The 27,838-nt window shown below is 40.3% G+C and overlaps 1 protein-coding gene across 2 annotated transcripts in view; it reads right to left on the bottom strand.

The window, feature by feature from the left end:
* LOC127451975 (mitochondrial import inner membrane translocase subunit tim16) overlaps nt 1-27,838 on the bottom strand; it is a 190,048-nt gene that overhangs the window by 27,247 nt on the left and 134,963 nt on the right. For both annotated transcript variants that reach the window (XM_051717076.1, XM_051717078.1), the window contains exons 10-20: nt 9,339-9,393; nt 9,194-9,251; nt 8,950-9,095; nt 7,452-7,547; nt 4,516-4,617; nt 4,278-4,425; nt 4,004-4,179; nt 3,814-3,922; nt 3,305-3,391; nt 3,082-3,224; nt 65-169 (exon numbers count right to left, since the gene is read on the bottom strand). In XM_051717076.1, coding sequence (XP_051573036.1) covers nt 65-169; nt 3,082-3,224; nt 3,305-3,391; nt 3,814-3,922; nt 4,004-4,179; nt 4,278-4,425; nt 4,516-4,617; nt 7,452-7,547; nt 8,950-9,095; nt 9,194-9,251; nt 9,339-9,393 — 1,225 coding nt within the window. The remainder of the gene's footprint in view (nt 1-64; nt 170-3,081; nt 3,225-3,304; nt 3,392-3,813; nt 3,923-4,003; nt 4,180-4,277; nt 4,426-4,515; nt 4,618-7,451; nt 7,548-8,949; nt 9,096-9,193; nt 9,252-9,338; nt 9,394-27,838) is intronic.

The raw sequence follows: 27,838 nt of genomic DNA, 5'->3' as shown, positions 1-27,838 counted from the left end.
ACTGAGTCACAAAGACAAAATTCCTTTTAAAAATATAATAACATTTACCTGACGCTAAACTAACCTGGACAGGCAGAGTGGATCCACGTGGGTTGTACAGACGCACTTTTCCATCCTTACACACAGTGGCCAACAGTTTCCCATCTGGACTCCAAGCCATTCCAAATATCTTATGGAAACACATAATTGATCATATATATTTAGTAGAAACAGCATGACACATCAACAAATTCTACAAAATTCTACAAAATATAATACTTCGTCTGAAAGTTTAAAATATTTTAAGAAGCTTGAAAGTTATGGTTTGAAGGTTATACAGGTACATCTCAATAAATTAAAATGTCGTGGAAAAGTTCATTTATTTCAGTAATTCAACTCAAATTGTGAAACTTGTGTATTAAATAAATTCAATGCACACAGACTGAAGTAGTTTAAGTCTTTGGTTCTTTTAATTGTGATGATTTTGGCTCACATTTAACAAAAACCCACCAATTCACTATCTCAAAAAATTAGAATACATCATAAGACCAATAAAAAAAACATTTTTAGTGAATTGTTGGCCTTCTGGAAAGTATGTTCATTTACTGTATATGTACTCAATACTTGGTAGGGGCTCCTTTTGCTTTAATTACTGCCTCAATTTGGCGTGGCATGGAGGTGATCAGTTTGTGGCACTGCTGAGGTGGTATGGAAGCCCAGGTTTCTTTGACAGTGGCCTTCAGCTCATCTGCATTTTTTGGTCTCTTGTTTCTCATTTTCCTCTTGACAATACCCCATAGATTCTCTATGGGGTTCAGGTCTGGTGAGTTTGCTGGCCAGTCAAGCACACCAACACCATGGTCATTTAACCAACTTTTGGTGCTTTTGGCAGTGTGGGCAGGTGCCAAATCCTGCTGGAAAATGAAATCAGCATCTTTAAAAAGCTGGTCAGCAGAAGGAAGCATGAAGTGCTCCAAAATTTCTTGGTAAACGGGTGCAGTGACTTTGGTTTTCAAAAAACACAATGGACCAACACCAGCAGATGACACTGCACCCCAAATCATCACAGACTGTGGAAACTTAACACTGGACTTCAAGCAACTTGGGCTATGAGCTTCTCCACCCTTCCTCCAGACTCTAGGACCTTGGTTTCCAAATGAAATACAAAACTTGCTCTCATCTGAAAAGAGGACTTTGGACCACTGGGCAACAGTCCAGTTCTTCTTCTCCTTAGCCCAGGTAAGACGCCAGGAGTGGCATAACAAGAGGAATATGACAACTGTAGCCAAATTCCTTGACACGTCTGTGTGTGGTGGCTCTTGATGCCTTGACACCAGCCTCAGTCCATTCCTTGTGAAGTTCACCCAAATTCTTGAATCGATTTTGCTTGACAATCCTCATAAGGCTGCGGTTCTCTCGGTTGGTTGTGCATCTTTTTCTTCCACACTTTTTCCTTCCACTCAACTTTCTGTTAACATGCTTGGATACAGCACTCTGTGAACAGCCAGCTTCTTTGGCAATGAATGTTTGTGGCTTACCCTCCTTGTGAAGGGTGTCAATGATTGACTTCTGGACAACTGTCAGATCAGCAGTCTTCCCCATGATTGTGTAGCCTAGTGAACCAAACTGAGAGACCATTCTGAAGGCTCAGGAAACCTTTGCAGGTGTTTTGAGTTGATTAGCTGATTGGCATGTCACCATATTCTAATTTTTTGAGATAGTGAATTGGTGGGTTTTTGTTAAATGTGAGCCAAAATCATCACAATTAAAAGAACCTAAGACTTAAACTACTTCAGTCTGTGTGCATTGAATTTATTTAATACACGAGTTTAACAATTTGAGTTGAATTACTGAAATAAATGAACTTTTCCACGACATTCTAATTTATTGAGATGCACCTGTATATGCCTTGGATTGACTGATTGATGAATTGATGTATTGATTAATGGATGGATGGATGGATGAATTAATGGATGGATGAATGAATGAATTAATGGATGATGAAATGATGGATGGTGGATGGATAGATTAATGGATGGGTGGATGGATGAATAATGGATGGATGGATGAATTAATGGATGGATGGAATAATGGATGGATGAATGAATTAATGGATGGATGAAGTGATGGATGGTGGATGGATAGATTAATGGATGGGTGGATGGATGAATAGTGGATGGATGGATGAATTAATGGATGGATGGAATAATGGATGGATGAATGAATAAATGGATGGATGGATGAAATGATGGATGGGTGGATGGATGGATAGATTAATGGATGGATGGATTGATTGTTGGATGGACTGATGGATAGATTGATGGACGAATGGAATAATGGATTGATGGATGAATTGATGATACATTGGTGGATGGATAAATGGATGGATGAAATGATGGATGGGTGGATGAATGGATAGATTAATGGATAGATGGGTTGATGGGTGGATTGACTGATGGATGGATGGATAGCTGAATAGATAGATTAATGGATTGACGGGTGGGTGGGTGTATGGATGCATGTATGAATTGATTGTTGGATGGATTGATGGATGGATGGATGGATAGATTAATGGATGGGTGGGTGGAGGGGTGGATAAATTGATTGTTGGATGGACTGATGGATGCAGGGAAGAATGGATGGATGGATTAATGATAGGTGGATGGATGGATTAATGAATTAATGGATAATGGATGATTGGACTGATGGATTGCTTAATTGATGGATGGATGGATAGATAAATGGATGGATGGCTGGATTAATGGATGGGTGGATGGATGGATGGAAAGACATTGCCGAGTTTGGTCGATGTAGCTTGAAAGCTCAAGGAGGAGTTGCAATTTAAAATTTGTTCTTGGTTTAGGGATTAAAAAATAAAAAAAACTCTCCCAAGATTGCACAATAATAGTATGTTTCTTTGTCAAGCCAGCATAATGATGTAGAAGACAATAATAAAAAAAACAGGTTTTCCTATTTTCTGAAGAAAATGGAAGTTGCCTGTGCAAAATTTGCTACCAGGACACTTGGGTGTTATAGGTGGTTGCCAGGGAATTTCTATGTGGTTGCTAAGGTATTCTGTGTGGATTTTAGTATGTTGCTCACCTGATCCTGATGTCCACTGAGTCGTTTGATCTCTTCTCCGGTCTCCAGATTCCACAGTCGCACTGTAAGGTCATATGATGAGGACGCCAGAAGGCTGGATGCATGAGGGTGGAACTTGATGGAGTAGATCTTCTCAGTGTGTCCTGCCAACCATCAAGATACATGTCAACAATATAGAATTACTGCTGTTGATGTTTGGAATTGATCTGTGGAGCGCTCTTACCCTGCAAAATGCACTCCGGCTCAGTCAGGGTTTCCTTCAGGCCTCCCTTAGGAATATGCCACACGCGGATCTTGGCATCATCACCAGCTTTAAGACAGATACATCAGAGAAGAGTTGACAGATAATTTGCAGTGTTAGGCAGCATGTAATTAAGTCTATTTTCATGAAACGCCTGAAGACAGCACTTATGCAAGCACTTGAATAGCTGATTCACAACCTACAATCTACATAACGGAACTTTCTTCACTTATTTCTGAAACTCCTTAAAAATATTACAGACAGAAAAGTGGTAACCTGCAATTGTTACCTTAAGGAGCTATTTCTATGTAATCAAACCCTTAAAATCTGTTTTGTTGGAGTAACCTAATCTATTCAGTTTGATTCGGTGATGTTAAGTAAAAAAAAATTTTTTTACCAGACAATTTAAATGTAAGATGCATTTTTTAGGTTAACATTTTTTTTCTATTTTCAGTGCAGTAATTCTGAAATCAAAGTCAACAAAAACTCACCCACAACCAGTTTGTATGTGTTAAAGGGATCCCAGCAGAAGTCGGCCACATTGACTGAGTTCTGGACGGTTGGCAGGGCTGTGTCTGGCAGCTTTCCTGGCTGGGACAGCTACAACAGCAAAGAGAATAAGCTATAACATAACTCTATCTAAGTTGTCCATAGAAAACAGATCTGAATGCGGTACTGCACCTCAAATACAGCGATCTGTCCTCCGGCGATGGCGAGTGGAACTGCCACACGCTGCCTGTTGGCACAGAATCCATCACACTCTCCTGGTGTGGTCAGGTGAAGTCCACGCAGGTTGGTAATGTGGGAGTCTCGGTGCAGAACGCTTCCCTGAATGTGACGGAACTTCGAACTCGGACCTGAGAATTACATAGAGGCAAAATACATCTAAGATGTAAGGCATGTAATACTAGTGAGGGCTTCAAAAATAAAGTACAGTCATTTTTACAGGATTCACCAAGCATATTCTGGATGGCGCGGGAGCTCTGAATCGGGCTAGGACTCGGCAGGAAGCCCGATGACAGACCACTCGTGGAGGAAGGAGAACGCGATGGGGTGGCACTACTGCTGGGGGTGCTCAAGGGACTGCTGGAGGTTGAGGCCTCCTGAGAACAAGAGAGTAAGCAATAATCATTCTCAAAGATCATTTCAAGAGAGAAAACAGTTGGACATTTTCTCATGTTCCTCTCACTGACCTCTTTGCTCTTGCCACGGGGAAGATCCTTTGGCGACATCTCTTTAGCTGATGCCGTGTTGGGCTTTGGCCTCTTGTTTGGGTGAAGACTGACTCTCTCAACCTGTCATAGAGAGTAAAATTCAGCCAATCCCACCTGGTCTCTTACAAGCATGTTAGCAAACCTACATTTTTGCACAGTGATTTTGATGTGGCTCGATGCATGTATTGTGGTAGGTTTCTTTTAAAAATTACACTAGAGGTGCTACAAAACGAATGACTTTTATTAACGAGTAAAACAGCAGACTATCAGTTCATAAACACTTTTCGAGCTGTCCCTCACACAATGCTTTGTTATGACATCTAACACTTTTACTATAGTGCATGACCTATTTTAACGTTTTGATTACATAATCAACTACATTCTTTGAGTGTTTTCAAACTGCGCAGTAGCTCAACTGATAGAGCATTGCACTTGTGATGCAAAGGATTGGGGTACGAGTCCTGAAGTGCATGCGAGTTGACACGTGAGCCGAAAGGGTCATAGAAGCACCACAAAATGATGTGGTTGCTTCGGCAATTGCGATCTTTAGCTCGCATTTGCATTTTATGGCACTTTCGGTAAGGTTTAGGTTAAGGGTAGGGAGGTTGGTTTTGTTGATTTATAACTCGCTTTTTTTTTTATTATTATTAAAAAGTTATAATTTAGTAATATATGATCATTTTCCACACTGTCTCTGGCCCTCTGTCTGAAATGCTCAGTTTTGGCGCCTCCTTAAAACTTTAATGTAAACAGCCACTGTTCTGATTGGCTAACATTGTGCAGCCCCTCGAAATCAGCCATATTTGAAACTCAATCTGAAGAGAACGAACAAGCTCCACAACATTATAAAACTAAATTTCAGGGTTTACACATAATGCGCATCCAACACATTGCATCCGAATATATTCAACTGTCCATCTCAAGCACAACTGTTAACACTCACACCATGTCTACACCGGACACGAGAGTCACGTCAAAAGCAATAGAACCCATTATAATCAATGATGCTCTCTACCATGGAAGCGTCCATTGCGGCGCGGCGCATTGTGCTGACAGTAAATGGATGTCCCATTCCATTTTGGTGCTACTACTGCCAACAACACAAATAAATGGTTTAGAAAGTTTGTGTCGACACGCCCGGTGTTGACAGTCTCAAGCCGTTGCATCACATCACATCAACGGAGGCGCCCGGTTTAAACAGGGTGTCAATACCATAAACTATCAAATAGTCATGATATTTGAAATATTCATGAATGGAACTGTTTACTTACTGTAAGTGTTTCTAACTGGACCATCCTTCAATAACAGTTCCTTTGCAAAGCTTGAATCGTTTTATGACTGGTTCACAAGTAATCCGCGGTGATGGCAAAAAAACATGCAATCCACGCTGAAATATACTGACGCACATACATAGTCCAAAGCATGGTGTGAACTAGAGGCACACATATCCAGTTTCCAGTATCATTCTGCACTGAAATGCACATCGCCGGAAACGCATCTAAACGGTCAAAGACGTACATCCAGCGCGTTTTCATACACCAATAATTACAAATAGCGCAGACGGACAAAAGAACATGTCCATGACGTGTTTGTGCTCAAAACAGCAAGAGGCAGCAGCTGAATGACAGAGAATGGCTTCTCCTCTTCAGAGTTGCAACTTGACACCGCAAGATACTGTATGTATCAAGCGGTCAAAGACGTCTGTATACTGCATGTTTAAATACTAAAATAATTCAAAATATTCCAGATGGGTCCCCTTTGGTGTTCAGGAATAGTTAGGCCACAGTAGACTAGGGTTGCCACCCATCTCGTAAAATACGGGATCGTCCCGTATTAAAAGATAAACGATGTGATTTGTCCCGTATTTAAGCTGATCAGATGGTGTCACAGCGAAATCATTCTAGTTCACCAATTTAACATTGAAAATTTGTTAAAAAAATTTGCCTGCGTTGGTTAGGGACCATCTGAAAAGTCCACACATTGTGCTAAAATGTGCTAATACTGTGGAGGGTGTGGTAAGGGACCATCTGAAAAGTCCACAAATGGTGGTAAAACTGTGGAGTTTTTTCTATATAAATGTTCAATTAGATCAAACTATGTATGAATACAATCAAAAAGACAAGTACAGGTGAAGGAAAAAAATAAATAAAATAAATAAAAATTATAAAAAAATAAAAAAATATGTATAAACCATCCAAAATGTATACATAAATAAAATAAAGAAGACAATTAATCGGAAAAATTAAAATAAATATATTTTTAACATATAAATGATGCATTTTTTTTATTTTTATATAAGTTTATAAGTTTTCGAATTTTTATTAAAAACGCATATTAACTCAACGCATTTATTGCTAAAACTGTGGAGGATGTGGTTAGGGGCTGTGTCCCTTATTTTAAAACTTCAAAAGTGGCAACCCTACAGTAGGCCATGTTTTTCCTTCAGTCTCAGTTGACAAACTGAAGCAACAGTAGGCGGGGCCAAGGGTACATTGACGTAAAAGTAGGTTTTTTTTTGCTGTAGAGGCCATCATTAATTAATGTACCCTAGTGACGTAGGGTAGTTGCAGAAGTAGAGAATGAGGTGTTTTTGCAGCTTGGGTTTAATAAATGCTTTTAATGCATTGGGGAATAAGTTTTGCAGTATGTTTTTTATAGTACAGAGACTATGATATGTCAAAATATCAAGGAAAATTTGATTCCTCATGACATGACCCCATACCTCATTGGTTTGGGAGAAATTGTAACTAGTTTTTAGCACCTCACAGTGGACATTTCATGAAATATCATTTTGCAAAAATGTCACCACAGTCACGTTTCTTTCATAAGGTCAGGCTCAACTAATGTCAACTAACTAATGTTATGGTTAACAATGTGGTTACAACAAAGAAGTTATCTATTTGATTGGTCAGTACCTGTTTGTTTTCTCCTTTCCACCAATCATCTGCCGCCATGGCCGGAGTGTGTCCTATAGTGTCTGGAAACAAGTCTGCATGGAAGTCCTGTCCTGCCTGAAATTCCCATGAAAAATTAGAAAAAATCAATTTAATTTAACAAGCTCAAACATTTAAAGGTCCGAGAAATCAAGTCATTTTGACTCTAATTCTTGATCAAAGAACCAGTTTTGTTTTGCTTAAGAAAAAGTTCCAGAGCAAAGCTAAAGCAGGATCAATCGTTGTGTTTTATTTTGACAAAATCTGAGGTTATTGAATTTTGCCATTTTTTAAAAAAATATTTCAAGCCATATAAACTACATTTATGACACTTTTTTATTTTTTAGAGCTCGAAATCCTCAATTCACTTTCAATGTAGGTGTGACAAGGAGGGCGTGGCCGGACCGTAAGGATGGATGCCTGGCGCTGAATTACACCAATCAGCCGGGAGAGGGATAAAGAGGAGCCGGAGACGCCAATGAGAGAGAGAGAGAGATGCATGCAGCCGACGAACATGTGCATTCTGCGTTGGGCCGGGAAGGCCGACAGTGTGAGCGACACACAGAGATGTGCGTGTGTGCGCCGGCGAGTGTGTGCTGAAAAGCAGTTTTATGTTGTGTCCAAGTGAAACTGTGTCTAATTAAAGTCTTCCATGCACTGTTCACCCGGCTCCTGCTTCCTCCTTCGTAGGGAAGGCAAAGATCTGCCACACTGGTTCCGAAACCCGGGAGTTGGAGGAAGATGCGCCGTCAGAGAGCCCTCACCGCTGACGGAGCATCACAACGCCGAGGGAGTGCTTGATTCGGTGGCGCTGGAGCAGTGCGTCAACCAGTGGCCGAAACGGATCGCCCTGCATCGCTGAGGACCACTGTGCAGCTGGCTGAGGACCGACTGGTGGCGTGATCGGGGACCAGCATGTTTTTTTTTCCTTTTTTCTCTTCTCTCTCTCTCTCTCTTTCTCTCTCCCCTCTCCATCCCCTCATCCTGCTCCTGTTCCTAGGAGGTGGGGAAGAACATCCGGCAGCAGGACGGCCGGAAGGGCAACATCTTCCCTCCAGAAATGGGCTCCCTGGCCTGAATCAGGCGATGGGGGTATGTGACGAGGAGGGCGTGGCCGGGACGTAAGGATGGACGCCTGGTGCTGAATTAACCCAATCAGCCGGGAGAGGGATAAAGAGGAGCCAGAGATGCCAATGAGAGAGAGAGATGCATGCAGCCGACGAACATTCTGCATTGGGCCGGTAAGGCCAACAGTGTGAGCGACACATGGAGCTGTGTGTGTGTGTGTGTGCGCTGGCGAGTGTGTGCTGAAAAGCAGTTTTTATGTTGTGTCCAAGTGAAACTGTGTCTAAATAAAGTCTTCCATGAATTGTTCACCCGGCTCCTGCTTCCTGCTTCGTAGAATACCGCCTAACTTCTTTTGTTTTGCACAACATAAGGGCTAATAAATGATGACGGTTAGTGGTGTGTTAATTCTCACCTTGCGAGGCACCTGGTAGCTGATGGGCACTATGAAGTTGTCCGTGAACTGCATCACACGCAAAATTTCACAGACTCTGACGTCCAGAGCGAGTTTGGGCACCAGAGCCACGCCGCGGGTCGATGCATCCGTCAAACAGTGACTCACTGAGTCCAAAAGAGCAGCAAAGAGTGAAACGTTTCAAGAAATACGTTTTTATAGCATACCGGAGCATCAGGACATCAAGAAAAATCATTTGTGTTACCTTGCGACAGGAAGGGCTCACTGGCAGTCACCTCAAAACAGTCGATCACACTCTCACCCTGAGAGAATATCATAAATATCATAGATCAAAACAACAAATAAATAGTTACATTCGTTAATAATATCTTATGTAAATAGTTACATACATTTCCAGACACTATAAATAGTCCAGAGTCTGGATCAAACAGAGGCATTAGTGTCCTGCGGAGAAAATCAGACAGAGACACAAATTACTGATGCTGTACGGTAACACATTTCACACAGTGCCATGATCTTGTGTAGATACATGAGCAAGAATATTTTGCCAGTATATTAAGAGTGATTTCTGTGGCAACCAAGACAGAATTCACATATTTAAAGGAATATTCCTGTTCAAAGTAGCACTATGAAAACATATTAGTACTATATATATACACCATATACTGCTGCTGCCACCACCAGTATTTGAGTGGACACTGTGTGTTCCCCCTCTACTTTCATTGTATTTATTATGTTTCAGTGTATATTGTCGAGAGAGTATGGACAGTTTTTACAGTACGGTTTGTCTACATTGCGTGTATATATGTATTTGTACTTATGTACATATAGATTTAAATTGCTCAATAAAACTTGAAACTTGAACTTGAAGCTCAAAAAAGCCTTTAAAGACAGCATTAAAGAAATCCATAAGACTCCAGTGATTAAATTCATGTCTTCAGAAGTGATTTTATTGATGTGGGTGAGAAACTGATCAATTTGTCCTTTTTGTTGTTTTTTTTTTGTTTTTTTACTATAAATCTCCACTTTCACTTTCACATTCTTCTTCTTTGTTTTTGCCGATTCGCATTCTTCGTGCATATCGCCACCTACCTTTATATGCTTTATAGAGCTTCAAAGTTCTGGTCACCATTCACTTGCTTTGTATGGACCTACAGAGCTGAGATGTTCCTCTAAAATAAAATTTTTATTTTTGGGTGAACTATCCCTTTAACATGGAGTAAAACTCCACACACTAAAATAGCACCTGTGACGCATAACCAGAAGTTCATCTGCCTAGAAAAGCAGTTCTACAAAAACGATGCACAATTTTACAGGTCAAATAACATATTTTATAGGAAAGAAATAATATAAACACTTTAGTAAATATATAAGCTTCATATTTTCACATAGACACCTCTAGAATGACTTGCCACATTGACTTCTAATGTAAATGCATTACTGTAAACTCAATTTATGTTTGTTTTTATAAAATGAGGAGTCAAAATGATTGTCTGTGATAATCAACATTATGCAAAAAAATGCTGTTGATAGAGTACATAGGGATACAAAGGGATAGTTGTCCCATAAAATGGAATTCTGTCATCATTTCCTCACTCATGTTAAATGTTAGCCTCAGTCACCATTCACTATCATTGTATGAAGGAAAAGATGCAATGAAAATGAATGGTAACTGAAGCTGTCAGTCCTTAACATTCTGCTTTACATCTTTATTTGTGTTCCACAGATGAAAGTAAGTTTCAGATTTGGTTGCGTAAATGATAACAGAATTTCCATTTTTGGGTGAACTACCTCTTTAATTTGATTTTGAACATGGAACACTCATTTAATAAAAAGTAATAATTGTTATTTCATAAAATGCAAGCTGATTCAAGAAGGCACTAAAACAGACACCGGCTGCATTTACAACATGGGTGCATTAAGGCAAAACATATCACTTGCCAACTCTCACCACAAGGTGTCAGTAGTTGCCAACAAAATGAACACTGTCTCAATGCAGAAACCCACATCAACTCCTCAGCAATATATTTCATTAATCTCAGACAAACATTTTTGAACAACAGGTCTGTGTCACGTTTTGCCGGCTGCCTGACCTCATGACTGGAGTTCAAGCATAGCATCTGGCCGCCGGGGGGCCTGACCGCGACTCTCACACATACAAAACTACATTCATCTCGCTGCTTCAGTGACACCGTAGGCATTAGCTGGGTGAACTCACACAATACACCCCCACGAGTCATCGATGGGATACGGGGTCAACACAGCACCGTGAGGATCTATTTTGAGTCACATGCTGTTGGAAGCTGGGCGTGTTTGAAATATCACAGCTAGCGCAGGAAACCAGAACAACACTTTGAACCGCATCATGCAAACTCCTCAAGCATGAACTGATTGCTATTTCCAGCGTGCTTGTAAGAAAGCAACAGAATACTACAGAATACTTGAAAGAATAGTTCACCCTCAAGGCAAACCTGTATGACTTTATTTCTTCTGTGGAACACAAAATATGTTCTGCAGAGTTTCCAAGCTCTTATTTTCCAAATAACAAAAACAAAGAAAGTGGCCAGGGGCTGCTGAGACTTCAAAACAGGACCAAAAGCACCATAAAAATGCATACAGCTGTTGCACTGTATATTTCAAGTCTTCTAAAGTTGTGTGAGTGTCACCGGTCCTAATTGACCGGTCCGAGCGGGATTTGAACCAGGGTCTCCTGCATGGGAGGTGGGTGCGCTAACAAGGAGGCTAAAGGCTACAGCCTCAAACATCGGTCGCTAGTGAGCCTCTTGAGGCCAGAGGAGTGAGGTTTACACATACTGCACAGCTACCTACCGGCTGTCTACCTTAACACTCACCCCCCTAAACCTCACTCCCATCCGGGTCATGGCACCACTGTAACTGGTCCTACACAACCCGCTCCGAGCGGGATTCGAACCAGCATCTCTGGCATGGGAGGCGGGCGTGCTAACAAGGAGGCTAAAGGCTACAGCCTCTAGCATCAGTCGCTAGTGCGCCTCTTTAGGCCAGGGGAGTGAGGTTTACATACTGCACAGCTACCTACCAGCTGGCTACCGTAACACTCAGTCCCCTAAACCTCACTCCCATCCGGGTCATGGCACCACTGTAACTGGTCCTACACAACCCGCTCCGAGCGGGATTCGAACCAGCATCTCTGGCATGGGAGGCGGGCGTGCTAACAAGGAGGCTAAAGGCCTCTAGGGTCAGTCGCTAGTGCGCCTCTTTAGGCCAGGGGAGTGAGGTTTACATACTGCACAGCTATCTACCAGCTGGCTACCGTTACATGAGGAACATCATTGTCCACTTAAATCCTCCACAGTAGCTTTCAAATCTCATTTGCATTTGCGCATGTAGAAATATGTCAAGATGCATTGTTCCGTGTTTGTCAATCAATGTTTACATGTGCAGTTATAATCGAGCTACAGCAGGTATTTGCATAGTTGAGCTACAGTCTTCATCTGTCTGTCCAAGTAAACATGACACAACACGTAATCGAATATTTGAAGGAAGGACGACAAATACGCCGGGGTAAATACACGTTGCACGTCTCCTCTTGTCTTTTGGATTATGTGCACAATGCTGAGGCCAATTGTGGTCTGAATAACATGTATACATGCTGGACGAAACCAAGCTATGATCACATTATCTAGGTGTATGTAAATGTACGGAATGACATGAATGACACAAAGTCGTTAGTTCCCACACAATCTTCCCAGGGCAAGATTTGTACAGAACTCCTTAAAATGTAGTCTGTTCCTCACACAAAGCTATTGTATTGCTTCAGAAGATTACATTAACTGTACTTTAAGGTGCTTGACGGCCAAATCCCTTTTCACTTTCATTGTTTGGAAAAGAGTAGCGTGAACATTCTTCAAAACAGTCATGATGACTGAAGTAGTATTTTTGAACTATTACTTTATATAAGCCACAGAATACTACAGAACCGCACAATCTACCATGACTGTGTCCTTGAGCGAGACCTGAAGTAAACTGTATTGAGCTGAACCTGTAGTAGACATCTGCTGGAGGTTGCATTAGATAAGAAAACATCTGCTTAAACAAAATTCCTGAGAATTTATTGTAGAAATCACACTTAGTGAAGGGCTTTTATAACCTTGTTTATTTAGTAATTAACTCTTAATTACTCATCTTTCCCATACAAATCTGCAGAAGTGAGGTAGCTGTGACATGTCGGGCCATGCTCAGCGCTATCAGATGAATGGCAGGCTTGGATCAGTGCCATTTGAGTTGATTGGGAAGTTTGCGTTGGTTGACTTCTCACCTCCCCACAGTCTTCGCCTCAGGCCTCTGAAGTTACCACGCTTTGTTAGCGCTACTCTGAGTCCCATGCCGAAGTTTCTTTGCGCTGAATACACAAACACCTCTGACGTTCCCACACGGTTCTCTTAGCCTCACACACTCCCATATATCACCTCAATAAATCTTCACACTTTTACAGTCAACACATTTCCTCTGTTTTTCATCTGCTCGGGTATATGCAGACTTCTGATGCAGTAGGATTCCCACAAGACAAATTGCCAATGAGATCTCTTTAATATAATAATTGTTTCTTCTAGAGAGCAATGTGGAGAGCAAATATAGTCTTCTGCTTCTCAGATGTTTCTCCTTAGAAAAAGACCCCAGTAATCTCAACTGTTTCTCTTGTGAAAGTGAGATTTAATCAGTGAGATTAAATTGATAGAAAATGGAGACATTATCTGAAGTCTCTTGCTTCTCAAATTTATTCTACAGAGGAAAAAGACCCCGTTAATCTCACATGTGTCTCCTCTAGAGTTTCAGAAGAGATCTCATCAATGTCTCAAACTGTGCTCAGATCTTCCAAGGTACCAGAGTCAGCAATAATTAGTCAGAGATATCAATATGAACCCAAAAAATGTATAATCAAATTATTTTGTATTTCTCATTTGTTTCTCCAAGACAGCAGTACATTTAATTGGACAGTAAATTAAGATTTGCTGAAGTCTTCTGCTTCTCAGGTGTTTCTCTTGAGAAAAAAAACCCCATTGATCTCACATGTGTCTCCTTTAGAGTTTCAGAATTGTCAAATCACCAGTCTGCAATCAAAAGTCAGAAATCTCAATATGAACTCAAAAATGTCCCATAAAATTCTTTATATTTCTCATTTGTTTCTCCAAGACACAATGAGATAAAATGGAGGGCAAATGGCGACTTTTGCTGAAGTCTCTTCTCACATATTTCTTCAGAGAAAAAGACCCCAATAATCTCACGTGTCTGTACTAGAGTTTCAGAAGAGATCTCAACAATGTCTCAAACTGTCCTCAGATAGTGATCGGAGATCACTAAAACGCTTGGTGAAGTCACATCATAAAAAATCGACAGCAGAACTCACGGCTATGTTTAATAGTGAAAGTAAGAGCGGTTGCACATGCACAATGTGACGAGAATTTACAGGATTGGGACTAAACAGCTGTGTGGCCACAAGAAAACCACTTTTTTTGGAAAAAAACTATCTCAATTTGCTAGAGAACATAAAGATTGGACTGAGGAGCAATGGAAAAAGGTCATGTGGTCTGAGTCCAGATTTACCCTATTCCAAAGCGATGGGCGCATCAGGGTAAGAAGGGAAGCGCATGAAGCGATGCGTCCAGTCATGCATAGTGCCCACTGTACAAGCCTCTGGAGGCAGTGTTATGATCTGGGGTTGCTTCAATTGGTCAGGTCTAGGCTCAGCAACATTATGCAGCAATAAAATGAAGTCAGCTGACTACCTGAATATACTGAATGACCAGGTTATGCCATCAATGGATTTTTTCTTCCCTGATGGCACAGGCATATTCCAGGACGACAATGCCAAGATTCATCAGGCTCAAATTGTGAAAGAGTGGTTTAGGGAGCATGAGGAATCGTTTTCACGCATGAATTGGCCACCACAGAGTCCTTTATGGAGTGGTTCGACTCTCCTGTCCTCAATACAAGATATCAGCCAAAAATGAATGCAACTCTGGACGGAAATAAATGTTGTGACGTTGCATAAGGTAGTCGAAACAATGCCACGAAGAATGCGCGCCGTAATCAAAGCTAAAGGCGGTCCAACAAAATATTAGAGTATGCAACTTTTTTTGGCCAGGCAGTGTATCTCACTTGTTTCTCCAAGACAGCAATGAGATAAAATGGAGGGCAAAATGCGACTTTTGATGAAGTCTCCTACTTCTCAGAAAGACTCCAGTAATCTCACAAGGATCTCCTGTAGAGTTTCAAAAGAGTCCTCAACAATATCTTAAACTATGCTCAGATTTGCCAAAATACCAAAGTCTGTAATCAATCAATGGAGACTTTTGCTGAAGTCTCCGACTTCCTAGATGTTTCTCCTGAGAAAGACTTCATATGCCTCCTCTAGAGTTGCAAAAGAGATCTCAACAATGCCTCAAACTGTGCTGCTCAAATTTGCTAAGATAGATACAAAAGGCTGCAATCAAAGGTCAGAGATCTCAATATGAACTCATATGGAACATGTCTCACCAAACTATATATCTTCTTTCATTTTTTATTATCTCATTTGTTTCTACTAGACAGCAAGTATATTAAATGGAGAGTGAATGGAGATTTGCTGAAGTCTAAAGATACCAATAATCTTACACGTCTCCTCTAAAATTTCAGAAGAGATCTCAACAATATCTCAAAGTGTGCTTGGAGTTGTCAAAATACCAATCTCTGCAATCAAAAGTCAGAGATCTCAGTATAAACTCAAACATTTCTCATCAAATTCTTCCAAGAGCAAATGCTCAGAACTATGCGAGCGACATTCATTTTTATAGTTCTGCTCTTACTGTATGCCATAAACAATCTCATTTGTATCTCTAACCCTTTCCTGCGAAATGTTAGTAGAAACATTTGAGACAAAGTTCATTCTTACATAGAACATAACTGAAAGCTCCAATAAGTCTCCTAAGCTATGAAAGAGCAACTATTGAACATTTTTTTACTAAAATTAAAATCTGCTTCACTTAACTGCTTTACTTGTGCACAACTAAACCCAAGAACCATTTTACCACAAACAGTTCTGGATCCATGTATTTGTGTCCACACAGTAGTCAGGTTCGGATGGCAGGCGGTCATGAATGAATGCTAAAGCACTTAGGGAGTCATTCTTGAGTGGCTAAAGCTGTGAGCACTCACACACACGTGTGTGCTGTTGTATTGTGGGGTGGAGGGATGTTCTGCATGAGAAAGCCACTAACCCACATGTAAGCCTTCTATGGACTCAGAAGAGCGTGCACACACACGTTTACATAGATTTCTAAATAAGGACATATCATTGATTGTGATTGGATTTATTAGCTTGGATTTACATAAAGCTAACAGCTAATATGCTAAAAACTTATGCACACTAACCCCAAACTGACTGACGGACGAACTGAATTCATTCAGTATAATAATCGTCAGGCTGATTCAAAATGATAACCCAAGAGTTGGTGAGCTGTTTGGAATGATTCATTTCAAAGAATCGGTTCATAAGAGTCATTTGGTATGATTCATTCAAAGAACCAATTCATAAGGGTCATTTGTGCATGAATCGGACAATGATAGTCACACGTTGCATGTTTAATTTTGATTGTAGCCAGTGAACGCACAACGCAATTGAAAGACGTGTTTGTTTTTGCGTTATTTCGTGGTACACTCTCTTTTTATCTCATCATATCCAATTCAAACTGCAAGTTTTCAACTCTTTAAACTCTAAAAACACCTGAATGTGAGCGTCATCACAAACCCAAAAGGAATTTGGCAAGAGCATTGTTGCTGTCTGTAAACTCCAATTCATCCATGAAATAACCTTCAGGTGCGTTCGGTAGATAAAACGTACTTTATTACTACCATAACGATAATAGAGCCTCAGATTATGTTATTAAACACACTGCCCTGATGGCTGAATACAGGCGATTGTATGAGTTTATGAGAGTTTGTGTTTGGAGGTGGAATAGGGAGGCGGGGTCAGACGGACAGACATCTGTGTGATATATGAGTACGGGAAGGGCTGTATTAGGGAGGTGTGGTCTGTGTCCAAGTGGGTGGAGCTTGGCACTGTAGTGCAAATAATATTGAAAAATGTTCAGACTGCCATACAGCTTGACTACTTTTTCTATAAACACTTAATTGTCCAGCTAAATTTCAATACTGAAGTGTGCGTGTTTATGTTCAAAATGGCACAGTAGTATGCAGTGTTTATGCTGTGCTGAGTATGCAAATTTTCTGTATGCATGGATTAGGCCTACTTCATTTGCAAAAATGTGCAGCACACTGTACTTTACACAATAATGGATTTTTTAAACAAAATACTGTTTCTACAGTGCCCCTTAGAGGACAGAAAGGGAATTAGCTTTGCATTCCCTCACAATAAGGTTTGCGTTACATTGCAACAGTTTTGCGATCCCTCGCAATAAGTTTTGCATTCCCTTGCAATAATTTGCGTTCCATCACAATAAGTTTTGCATTCCCTCACAAAAGTTTATGCTCACTCACTATAAGTTTTGCGTTACTTCACAATAAGTTATGTGTTCCCTTGCAATAGTTTGCATTCCCTTGCAATACATTTTGCATTCCTTCACAATAGGTTTTGTGTTCTCTCACAATAGTTTATGCTCCCTTGCAATAAGTTTTGCGTTATTTCGCAACAAGTTTTGCGTTACTTCGCAACAAGTTTTGCATTCCTCTGCAATAGTTTTCATTCCCTCGCAAGTTTGCATTCCCTCGCAACACATTTTGCATTCCCTTGCAATAATTTGCATTCCTTCACAATAAGTTTTGTGTTCTCTCGCAATAGTTTATGCTCCCTCGCAACAAGTTTTGCGTTACTTCGCAACAAGTTTTGCATTACTTCGCAATAAGTTTTGCATTCCTCTGCAATAGTTTGCATTCCCTCGCAACACATTTTGCATTCCCTTGCAATAATTTGCATTCCTTCACAATAAGTTTTGTGTTCTCTCGCAATAGTTTATGCTCCCTCGCAATAAGTTTTGCGTTACTTTGCAAACAAGTTTTGCGTTACTTCGCAACAGGTTTTGCATTCCTCTGCAATAGTTTTCATTCCCTCACAAGTTTGCATTCCCTCGCAACACATTTTGCGTTCCCTTGCAATCATTTGCGTTCCTTCACAATAAGTTTTGCATTCCCTCACAAAAGTTTATGCTCCCTTGCAATAAGTTTTGCGTTACTTCACAATAAGTTGTGCATTCCCTTGCAATAGTTTGCATTCCCTCGCAATACATTTTGCGTTCCCTTGCAATCATTTGCATTCCTTCACAATAAGTTTGCATTCCCTCGCATTACATTTTGCATGGACTCACAGTAGTTTACTCTCTCTGGCAATATGTTTCACATTCCCTCGCGATAGATTACGCCCCCTTACAATAAGTTTTGCTTTCCCTCGCGATACGTTTTGCATTTCCTCACATTTGTTTTCCTTGAAATAGCTGCATCTATCCCTTATGAAAATTACCCACGTTTAACTACATATAGTTCAACTATGATATTTGTACTAAAACCATAGCCATAAGATTTACCATTTGTGACAAGGAGGAGGCCGAGCTAATCAGCCGAGGAGAGGGATAAGTGCAGCGGGATGCGGCAGTTAAAGCAGAGAGAGAGCCACAGCTGCAAATAGTAACAATGGTGTTACTATAAGGGATGGATAAAGCTATTCTGAGGGAATGCAAAACTTATTGCAAGAGAATGCAAAACTATTTCAGAAAATAAATTCCTTCCATGTCCTCCAAGGCGCTCCAAACGTTTCTATTCAATTAAAAAAACAGCAAAAATTGTAAGCTGTAAACGGTATATACTGTGCAGTATGCAGTACACAGTACACTACTATTCCATTCCAAACAGTTCCGGTATGTATGTGTGTGTAAAGTGGTATAGTATACATGACTAGGCACAGTAATAGGGGAAGTTAATAAGAGTGTTAGGGTTACTGAAGAAAGCACTGCTTCAGTCCACTGCCTAGAGTCACATGATCACACACACACATACACAATCCATCCAAACCTCAACACAGTCAGAACACACCACTCAAACTTGTAGTGAGCTCTGTAATTGAACCACACCACAACCATATAGATGACAATAAAAACAGAACACAAATGTTGATTTTTCTCTGTTGCTGTCTTTAAAATCACATACAGTGCATCCGGAAAGTATTCAGAGCGCTTCACTTTTTCCACATTTTGTTATGTTACAGCCTTATTCCAAAATGGATTAAATTCATTATTTTCCTCAAAATTCTACAAACAATACCCCATAATGACAATGTGAAAGAAGTTTGTTTGAAATCTTTGCAAATTTATTAAAAATAAAAAACGAAGTATTTTTGTACGTAAGTATGTACGTAAGTATTCACAACCTTTGCCATGACACTCAAAATTGAACTCAGGTGCATCCTGTTTCCACTGATCATCCTTGAGATGTTTCTACAACTTGATTGGAGTCCACCTGTGGTAAATTCAGTTGATTAGACATGATTTGGAAAGGCACACACCTGTCTATATAAGGTCCCACAGTTAACAGTGCATGTCAGAGCACAAACCAAGCCATGAAGTCCAAGGAATTGTCTGTAGACCTCCGAGACAGGATTGTATCGAGGCACAGATCTGGGGAAGGGTACAGAAACATTTCTGCAGCATTGAAGGTCCCAATGAGCACAGTGGCCTCCATCATCCGTAAATGGAAGAAGTTTGGAACCACCAGGACTCTTCCTAGAGCTGGCCGCCCGGCCAAACTGAGTGATCGGGGAAGAAGGGCCTTAGTCAGGGAGGTGACCAAGAACCCGACGGTCACTCTGACAGAGCTCCAGCGTTTCTCTGTGGAGAGAGGAGAACCTTCCAGAAGAACAACCATCTCTGCAGCACTCCACCAATCAGGCCTGTATGGTAGAGTGGCCAGACGGAAGACACTCCTCAGTAAAAGGCACATGACAGCCTGCTTGGAGTTTGCCAAAAGGCACCTGAAGGACTCTCAGACCATGAGAAACAAAATTCTCTGGTCTGATGAAACAAAGATTGAACTCTTTGGCCTGAATGGCAAGCGTCATGTCTGGAGGAAACCAGGCACCGCTCATCACCTGGCCAATACCATCCCTACAGTGAAGCATGGTGGTGGCAGCATCATGCTGTGGGGATGTTTTTCAGCGGCAGGAACTGGGAGACTAGTCAGGATCGAGGGAAAGATGAATGCAGCAATGTACAGAGACATCCTTGATGAAAACCTGCTCCAGAGCACTCTGGACATCAGACTGGGGCGAAGGTTCATCTTCCAACAGGACAACGACCTTAAGCACACAGCCATGATAACAAAGGAGTGGCTCCGGGACAACTCTGTGAATGTCCTTGATTGGCCCAGCCAGAGCCCAGACTTGAACCTGATTGAACATCTCTGGAGAGATCTGAAAATGGCTGTGCACCGACGCTCCCCATCCAACCTGATGGAGCTTGAGAGGTCCTGCAAAGAAGAATGGGAGAAACTGCCCAAAAATAGGTGTGCCTAGCTTGTAGCATCATACTCAAAAAGACTTGAGGCTGTAATTGGTGCCAAAGGTGCTTCAACAAAGTATTGAGCAAAGGCTGTGAATACTTATGTACATGTGATTTTTTTCGTTTTTTATTATTAATAAATTTGCAAAGATTTCAAACAAACTTCTTTCACGTTGTCATTATGGGGTATTGTTTGTAGAATTTTGAGGAAAATAATGAATTTAATCCATTTTGGAATAAGGCTGTAACATAACAAAATGTGGAAAAATTGAAGCGCTGTGAATACTTTCCAGATGCACTGTATTATAAAACAAGTACTATAGTTATGCATCTGAAATCAGATTGGATGAATCAAGTTCAAAGCTATACTCACGCCTGTGATTGCACATCAGCTGAATTCTATGTTCATGTGGCAAGCTGATACCCAAAGTTAGGCTAATGAACTGCATTACTTACTGAAAGAAGTGTAAATACATGTAGCTGTTTAATGAACATTTGAGTTCAAAATCAACTTTTTGCCAATGGCTGGTGAATTGAGTTAATTAACATTTCATTTATATTTTTTCTTTTCCGTCAACAATTTATCAGCTGTAAATATGACTATGCCATGAAACTGTATTTTGCAATACTGATTTACAATGTTAATATACAGTATTTGCTGAAAAATTGTGTCACTCGTCATATACAGTACTATCTAATCTCTCAGTGAAACGCCACCTGTTATAAAAACTTTGAGGCCCGACATTATTTTGTTCCTCAAATTTCATTTAGTGGGCTTTGCGCCAGGATTATGTCACCACATGACATTCTTGAGTTATGACAATGACAGAAAAAAACTTTGGCTTGCAGATAAACTTCTGAGAGTACATTTTAAAAGTTGAATTAAAAGTTGCTAGAAGATGTGGGACAGTAACTGACCCTTTCTTCAGTACACTGTTTTTTATCTCTTATTTGATTCACTCATATCGCTTACTTCAGATAAAAACAGACTACTGTTCTTCTGCATATTGTAGCAAATGTAGTAGGTCATAGAAAATCTGTATACTATGCACATAATGAACGGAGCAGATATGGTACGAGTAGTATGCTAGTATGCTATTCTAAACATAAATAATATGATGCAATTTCCAAAAAAAAAAAAAAAAGAAGAAGAAGAAAAAAAAAAGGTTACCAGCAAACGGGCCAGTAGCTCTGTTGGTAACTCTGTTAGAAACTGAGTAACTCGCAAAATCTAAATTTTAATTACTTCTGGCACTTACCGTGGGTTAATTTCATACACTGTTCGTGAATCTGTGTATATGAGAAGGCCGTGGGTAGTTGTGAAATGTGTGGTGTTTAACTGCAACAATCAGTCACTATCAGCCTACAGTAAATCCATATGATCCATCACTGCAGTCCCCCTCAGGACTCACACAACAGCTGGTGCAGTTATAATTATGAGGACTCTCCATAGACATAATGATTTTTATACTGTACGAACTATAGATTCTATCCCCTAACCCTAACCCTACCCCTAAACCTAACCCTCACAAAAAACTTTCTGCATTTTTACATAAAAAAAAAAAACATTGTTTAGTATGTTTTTTAAGTGATTTGAATTATGGGGACACTAGAAATGTCCTCAAAAACCACATTTATAGCATAATACCCTTGTAATTACCAGTTTATAACCTAAAAAAGGTCCTCGTAAACCACTTAAACCTGCCCACACTCTCTCTCTCTCTCTCTCTCTCACTCACACACACACACACACACACACACACACACACACACACAAAGCATTAGTGTGTGTCAAAGCACAGTATTGTTCAGGTAACTAGCACATAGGTAAACCCTTTAACTAGCCTTGCCAAACAGGTGTGCGTGGGATGTGATAAACATGACAAGATTTCAGAAAACTAATCCAGATCTGATTAGTGGAGAGTGAGAACAAACAGCCCACCTGCGGTCTGTGCCAGCTTGCATCAGAGACTCGAACAGTCCGAGGTTCTAAATGTTACAATTAGAGCCATATGGCATCACAGAAACCTCAAAAGGTTCTCCTATTGCATCATATACAGTAGAAATTGTTGTTTCACATATGACATCATATGGAACTTTAAAGGTTCTTCTATTGCATTTAATAAAACTGCAAATGTTTTCCTATAGCATCAATGAGAACTTTAAAGTTTCTCTTATGGCATTGTATACAGTAGGATATTAGGTTCACCTATGGCATCATACAGAAGTTTAAAGGTTCTCCTATGGCATCATACGGACCTTTTAAGGGTCCCCTGTGGCATCATATAAAGAAGAATTTTAGGTCCTCCTATGGCATCATTTAAAACTGCAAAGGGTTCTCCCATAGCATCACAAAGACATTTTGAGACTCTCCTATGGCATCACATACAATAGAATTGTAGGTTCACCAAAGGCATTATATAGAACTTTAGATTCACCTGTGGAATCATATAGAACTTCAAAGGTTCTCTTATGGCATAATTTCAATTTTAAAGGTTCTCTTAAGACATCATATAGATTTTTAAAGGCCCCCCGTTACATCATATATAACTTTTAAGGGTCTCCTATGGCATCGCATAGAGCTTTAGGTTCACCAAAGTCCTTCACAATTAAAAAATATATATATATCTATATATGTATAAAAAAAGAGCAAACTGACAAACACTACCAAGAAACATAACTTTAAAAGTTTTCCTATTATATCATACGGAACTTAAAAGGTTCTCCTATGGCATCATATATAGTAGGATATTAGGCTTACCTATGGAATCATATAGAACTTCAAAGGTTCTCCTATGGCATAATACAAAACTGTAAAGGTTCTCATATGGAAGCATAATGAACTTTAAAGGTCCTCCTATGACAACATATAGATCTGTAAAGGTCCCCCGTTGCATCATATAATTTTTAAGGTTCTTCTATGGCATCACATAGAATTTAAGGTTAACCTATGGCATAAGATAGAATTATAAAGGTCCTTCTATGGCAGGGGTGTCAAACTCGGTTCCTGGAGGGCCACAGTCCAGCAGAATTTATCTCCAACCCTAATTAAACACACCTGAAGCAGCTAATCAAGGTCTTCAGGGGTGCTTGAAGATTACAAGGAGGCATTTTGGAGCAGGGTTGGAACTAAACTCTGCAGGGCTGTGGCCCTCCAGGAACTGAGTTTGACACCCCTGTCTTATGGCATCATATAGAATGTTAAAGGTTCTCCTATGGCATCATATAGAACTTTAAAGGTTTTCCTATGGCATAATATACAGTAGGATATAAGGTTCACCTATGGAATCATATAGAACTTTAAAGGTTCTCTTATGGCATAATATAAAACTGAAAGTTTCTCCAAATGCATCATAATGAACTTTAAAAGTCCTCCTATGTCAACATGTAGCTCTGTAAAGGCCCCCCTATTGCATCATATAGAAATGTTAAGGTTCTCCTATGGCATCTAATAGAATTATAAAGGTCCTTCTATGGCATCATACAAATCTTTAAAGGTTCACCTATGGCATCATATACAGTAGGATATTAGGTTCACCTATGCCATCAAATAGAACTTTAAAGGTTCTCCTATGGAACCACAGGCACTTGAAACCGTTCTCCTGTGGCATCAAGCTGTAAAACCCCTGTTTGAAGGATTTGTTATAAAGAGCAGGAGCAACATCAATGAGCGGATTCTTAAAAAGTACAGCATTTCAGACACACACATTGCATGGTCAGGTTATTTTTTATCTATATGTGTGTGTGTGTGTGTGTGTGTGTGTGTGTGTGTGACTTGCAACTTGATTCAAGTTCCACTCTCTACATCATTTATATAGGGCTTATGTTGTACATGTACATCCTACTGTGTATCAGTTTTCTAGCATGTAATCATTATAAAAAGACGTATGTTGACAAGCTACTAAGCAAAGCAAGATTCCCTGGGACACTTTACACTCAGAAATTCATTATAAAATCCTGCTGTGGTGTTCAGTAGCTCTTTTCATCCACAGATATCTGACTCTGGCACAAATCTGTGGTGCGGGTTCACTTAAAAGGGCTTAGCAAGGCAGTGAGGCAGCGTGGCTGAAGAATGTGGCCAGCTGCGGTGGAGCAGTGTCGAGGTAATGGCAATGTTAGATGAGGTGCCGAGCACAGACATGGATCTTGTCTCAGTCGGCCAGAAGATACGCATGTGCATCAGTTTTTAATTAAACTGGCCGCCAGTCTTGCCAACACAACTGACCATGGCCGCACACACATTCAGAGTGTCACAGAAAATAAGGATCTGAAGACATATTATAACAAGAACGGGGGGGATGAATGATACCTTGAATTATGCAGCTTGTTGAGGGGAGGTGTGATATAACTTTTCTAAACATTTGGATGCAATGCCACATAAAAGCCAGACTAAATTATGCCTGCACTATTATCGAGCATATATTTAATAATTTATAGTGAATGGGCGCCTGGGTAGCTCAGCGAGTAAAGATGCTGACTATCACCCCTGGAGTCGCGAGTTCGAATCCAGGGCATGCTGAGTGACTCCAGCCAGGTCTCCTAAGCAACCAAATTGGCCCGGTTGCTAGGGAGGGTAGAGTCACATGGGGTAACCTCCTTGTGGTCACGATTAGTGGTTCTCGCTCTCAATGGGGCACGTGGTGAGTTGTGCGTGGATCGCGGAGAGTAGCATGAGCCTCCACATGCTGTGAGTCTCCGCGGTGTCATGCACAACGAGTCACGTGATAAGATGCGCGGATTGATGGTCTCAGAAGCGGAGGCAACTGAGACTTGTCCTCCACCACCCGGATTGAGGTAACCGTGCCACCATGAGGACCTACTAAGTAATGGGAATTGGGAATAATTATATATTTAAAAGATTAATCTCATAACTTTATTTATGCAACCGTAATTGCTGTGTAAATGTAGTTATGCCACATATCTGCAGCATTAAACAGTCTGTGTAAATACACCTTTTTTTGGTATATATTCCACATCAAATGCAGCTTCTGTGCCACTTTTGCAGTGTAAATATGGCTCAAGACAAGCATTCACCACACAACCTCAAAATATAAAAATCTTGCTCACAATGCATCTTTCAATTCTACAAGAATCACAAAGACTACATCTGAAAAAGGCCCCAAAACAACACAGTTGTTCTGCACATTAATAAAATGCACATCGAAAATGAAGAAAACATGACAAACAAACTTTGGCAAAAACAAAATGGACCTTATTAGTCCAACATAGCTCAGTACACAAGCTTTCTGCTCGACCGCATCAGAAAACTACAAATCTGTTTTAAATAATGTTGACAGCAAAATAAAAAAAAACAGGGCGAATACAAAAAGGCAATCAAACTTGACCAATTTGATAGCCTCTCATGTTCCACAACACATCTGTACATTTATTTGGAACAAGTGCCATCTTGGTTCCGGAGGTAGATTTCCCATTCATTTTGTATCATTACAAACTTTGAAACAAAAACGTATTTCAAAATCAGACAAAAAGACAAAAGTACAAGTCTGTGTACTTAACGTCTTTAATGAGGGAATGAACTACAATCCAATGAAGCAATGCCAATGTCATAATCACATTAAAAACAATGGAAAAAATAAAAAAAACTACTGATTTAAAATTCAATATATTTTAAGCATATTCCAAAGCATGCAGATATATAAGTAGTTTGAAAGTTTAGGGAGACTGAATCGACTGCGTCATTCACTGTGCGCCATGTAAGTTGGCGGCATAAATCTACATTTCTCATAAAAAGCTCTGATAATTTGACTCGTAATTTCTCAAAATGGCTTTTTGTGAATGAACTCCTGAAGCTTATTGGTCTGTTACATCCGAATGTGTGTGGTATCATTCAGAGGGCAAGCCCTGACCTCAGAAAGTCCCAGAAACGAGGAGCTAGGCGTTACAATCCAGACGTTATCTGACTTCAAGGGCAGCAGGATTTAAGCGTTAAATGACCTGTCAACGGAGCCTGAGAACCAAGTGACCAGCTAGAAGAGAGTAAACGAGAAAAACAAGGGATGGATGGAGGAAGCAGACAAGACGTCATGACCAGAACGGCCCTCGCTGCTAGGGGTCACAGGAAGAACCTGTCTACTCACTGTGACATCCGCACATACACACACACACACGCTAAAAACTGAGCGTTAGGGTCATGTTAAAATCAGCCGAACAACCACAACGCCATAAATCTGCTCCAAAGGCAGCCCTGAAAATCATGCTGAGGATGGAGTAACAAGCGAAGGGAATCTTTTCCGCAAAGTCTGTCCTGTAAATAGCTTCATTTCAGTCGAGCGTTGTGACCAATGCTTTAAATAAAGTGACATCACCGGGTTCTACGTCCAGTGATGGAATGTTCCGTTTCAGGAGCCGGATAGTTTTCCCTTCTGCCTTTAAAGCTGCTCTTAAAGCACTCAACAATGGGACCACAGAACTTATCCAAGTGTGAAATTAAATTACTAAGAACAGAGAATGTGAACTCAGGAGCTCAGGATAGCAGTTTGAATCAGAGTCACTTTCTCAGCGAATCATCCGTCAGTGTGTTCACAACTGGGAGCGCAGACATTTCAAAATAGGAGTCCCATGTGTATTTCAGGCTTCTTTATAATTAAAAGTCCAGCACCACTTTATATATACAGTATACATACACTGGCAGCCAAAAGTTTGGAATAATGTACAGATTTTGCTGTTTCGGAAGGAAATTGATACTTTTATTCACCAAAGTGGCATTCAACTGATCACAAAGTATAGTCAGGACATTAATAATGTGACAAATTACTGTTCTCATCAAAAAATCCTCCACGTGCAGCAATGACAGCTTAAAAATGACAGTTTGTCCAGATACTCTGGTGACATTTCACCCCACGCTCCTTGTAGCACTTGTATAGCCTTCATTCCTCAAAACAATGATTGACTGATGAGTTTCTGGAGAAAGCTGTTTCTTTTTTGCCATTTTTGACCTAATATTGACCTTAAGACATGCCAGTCTATTGCATACTGTGGCAATTCAAACACAAAGACAATGTTAAGCTTCATTTAACAAACCAAATAGCTTTCAACTGTGTTTAATATAATGGCAAGTGATTTAGTAGCAAATCAGTAATTTATCATGATTACTCAAGGATAAGGTGTTGGAGTGATGGCTGCTGGAAATGGGGCCTGTCAAGATTTGATCTATTTTCAAATAGTGATGGTGCTGTTTTTTTACATCAGTAATGTCCTGACTATACTTTGTGATCAGCTGAATGCCACTTTGGTGAATTAAAGTACCAATTTCCTTCCGAAACAGCAAAATCTGTACATTATTCCAAACTTTTGGCCGCCAATGTGTGTACATGAGATCTAGCCACATACACAACTATTACTCAAGGTGC

This window comes from Myxocyprinus asiaticus, chromosome 14, assembly GCF_019703515.2.
Source record: "Myxocyprinus asiaticus isolate MX2 ecotype Aquarium Trade chromosome 14, UBuf_Myxa_2, whole genome shotgun sequence".
Taxonomy (NCBI): Eukaryota; Metazoa; Chordata; class Actinopteri; order Cypriniformes; family Catostomidae; genus Myxocyprinus; species Myxocyprinus asiaticus.
This window is presented reverse-complemented; position numbering and strand designations above follow the sequence as displayed.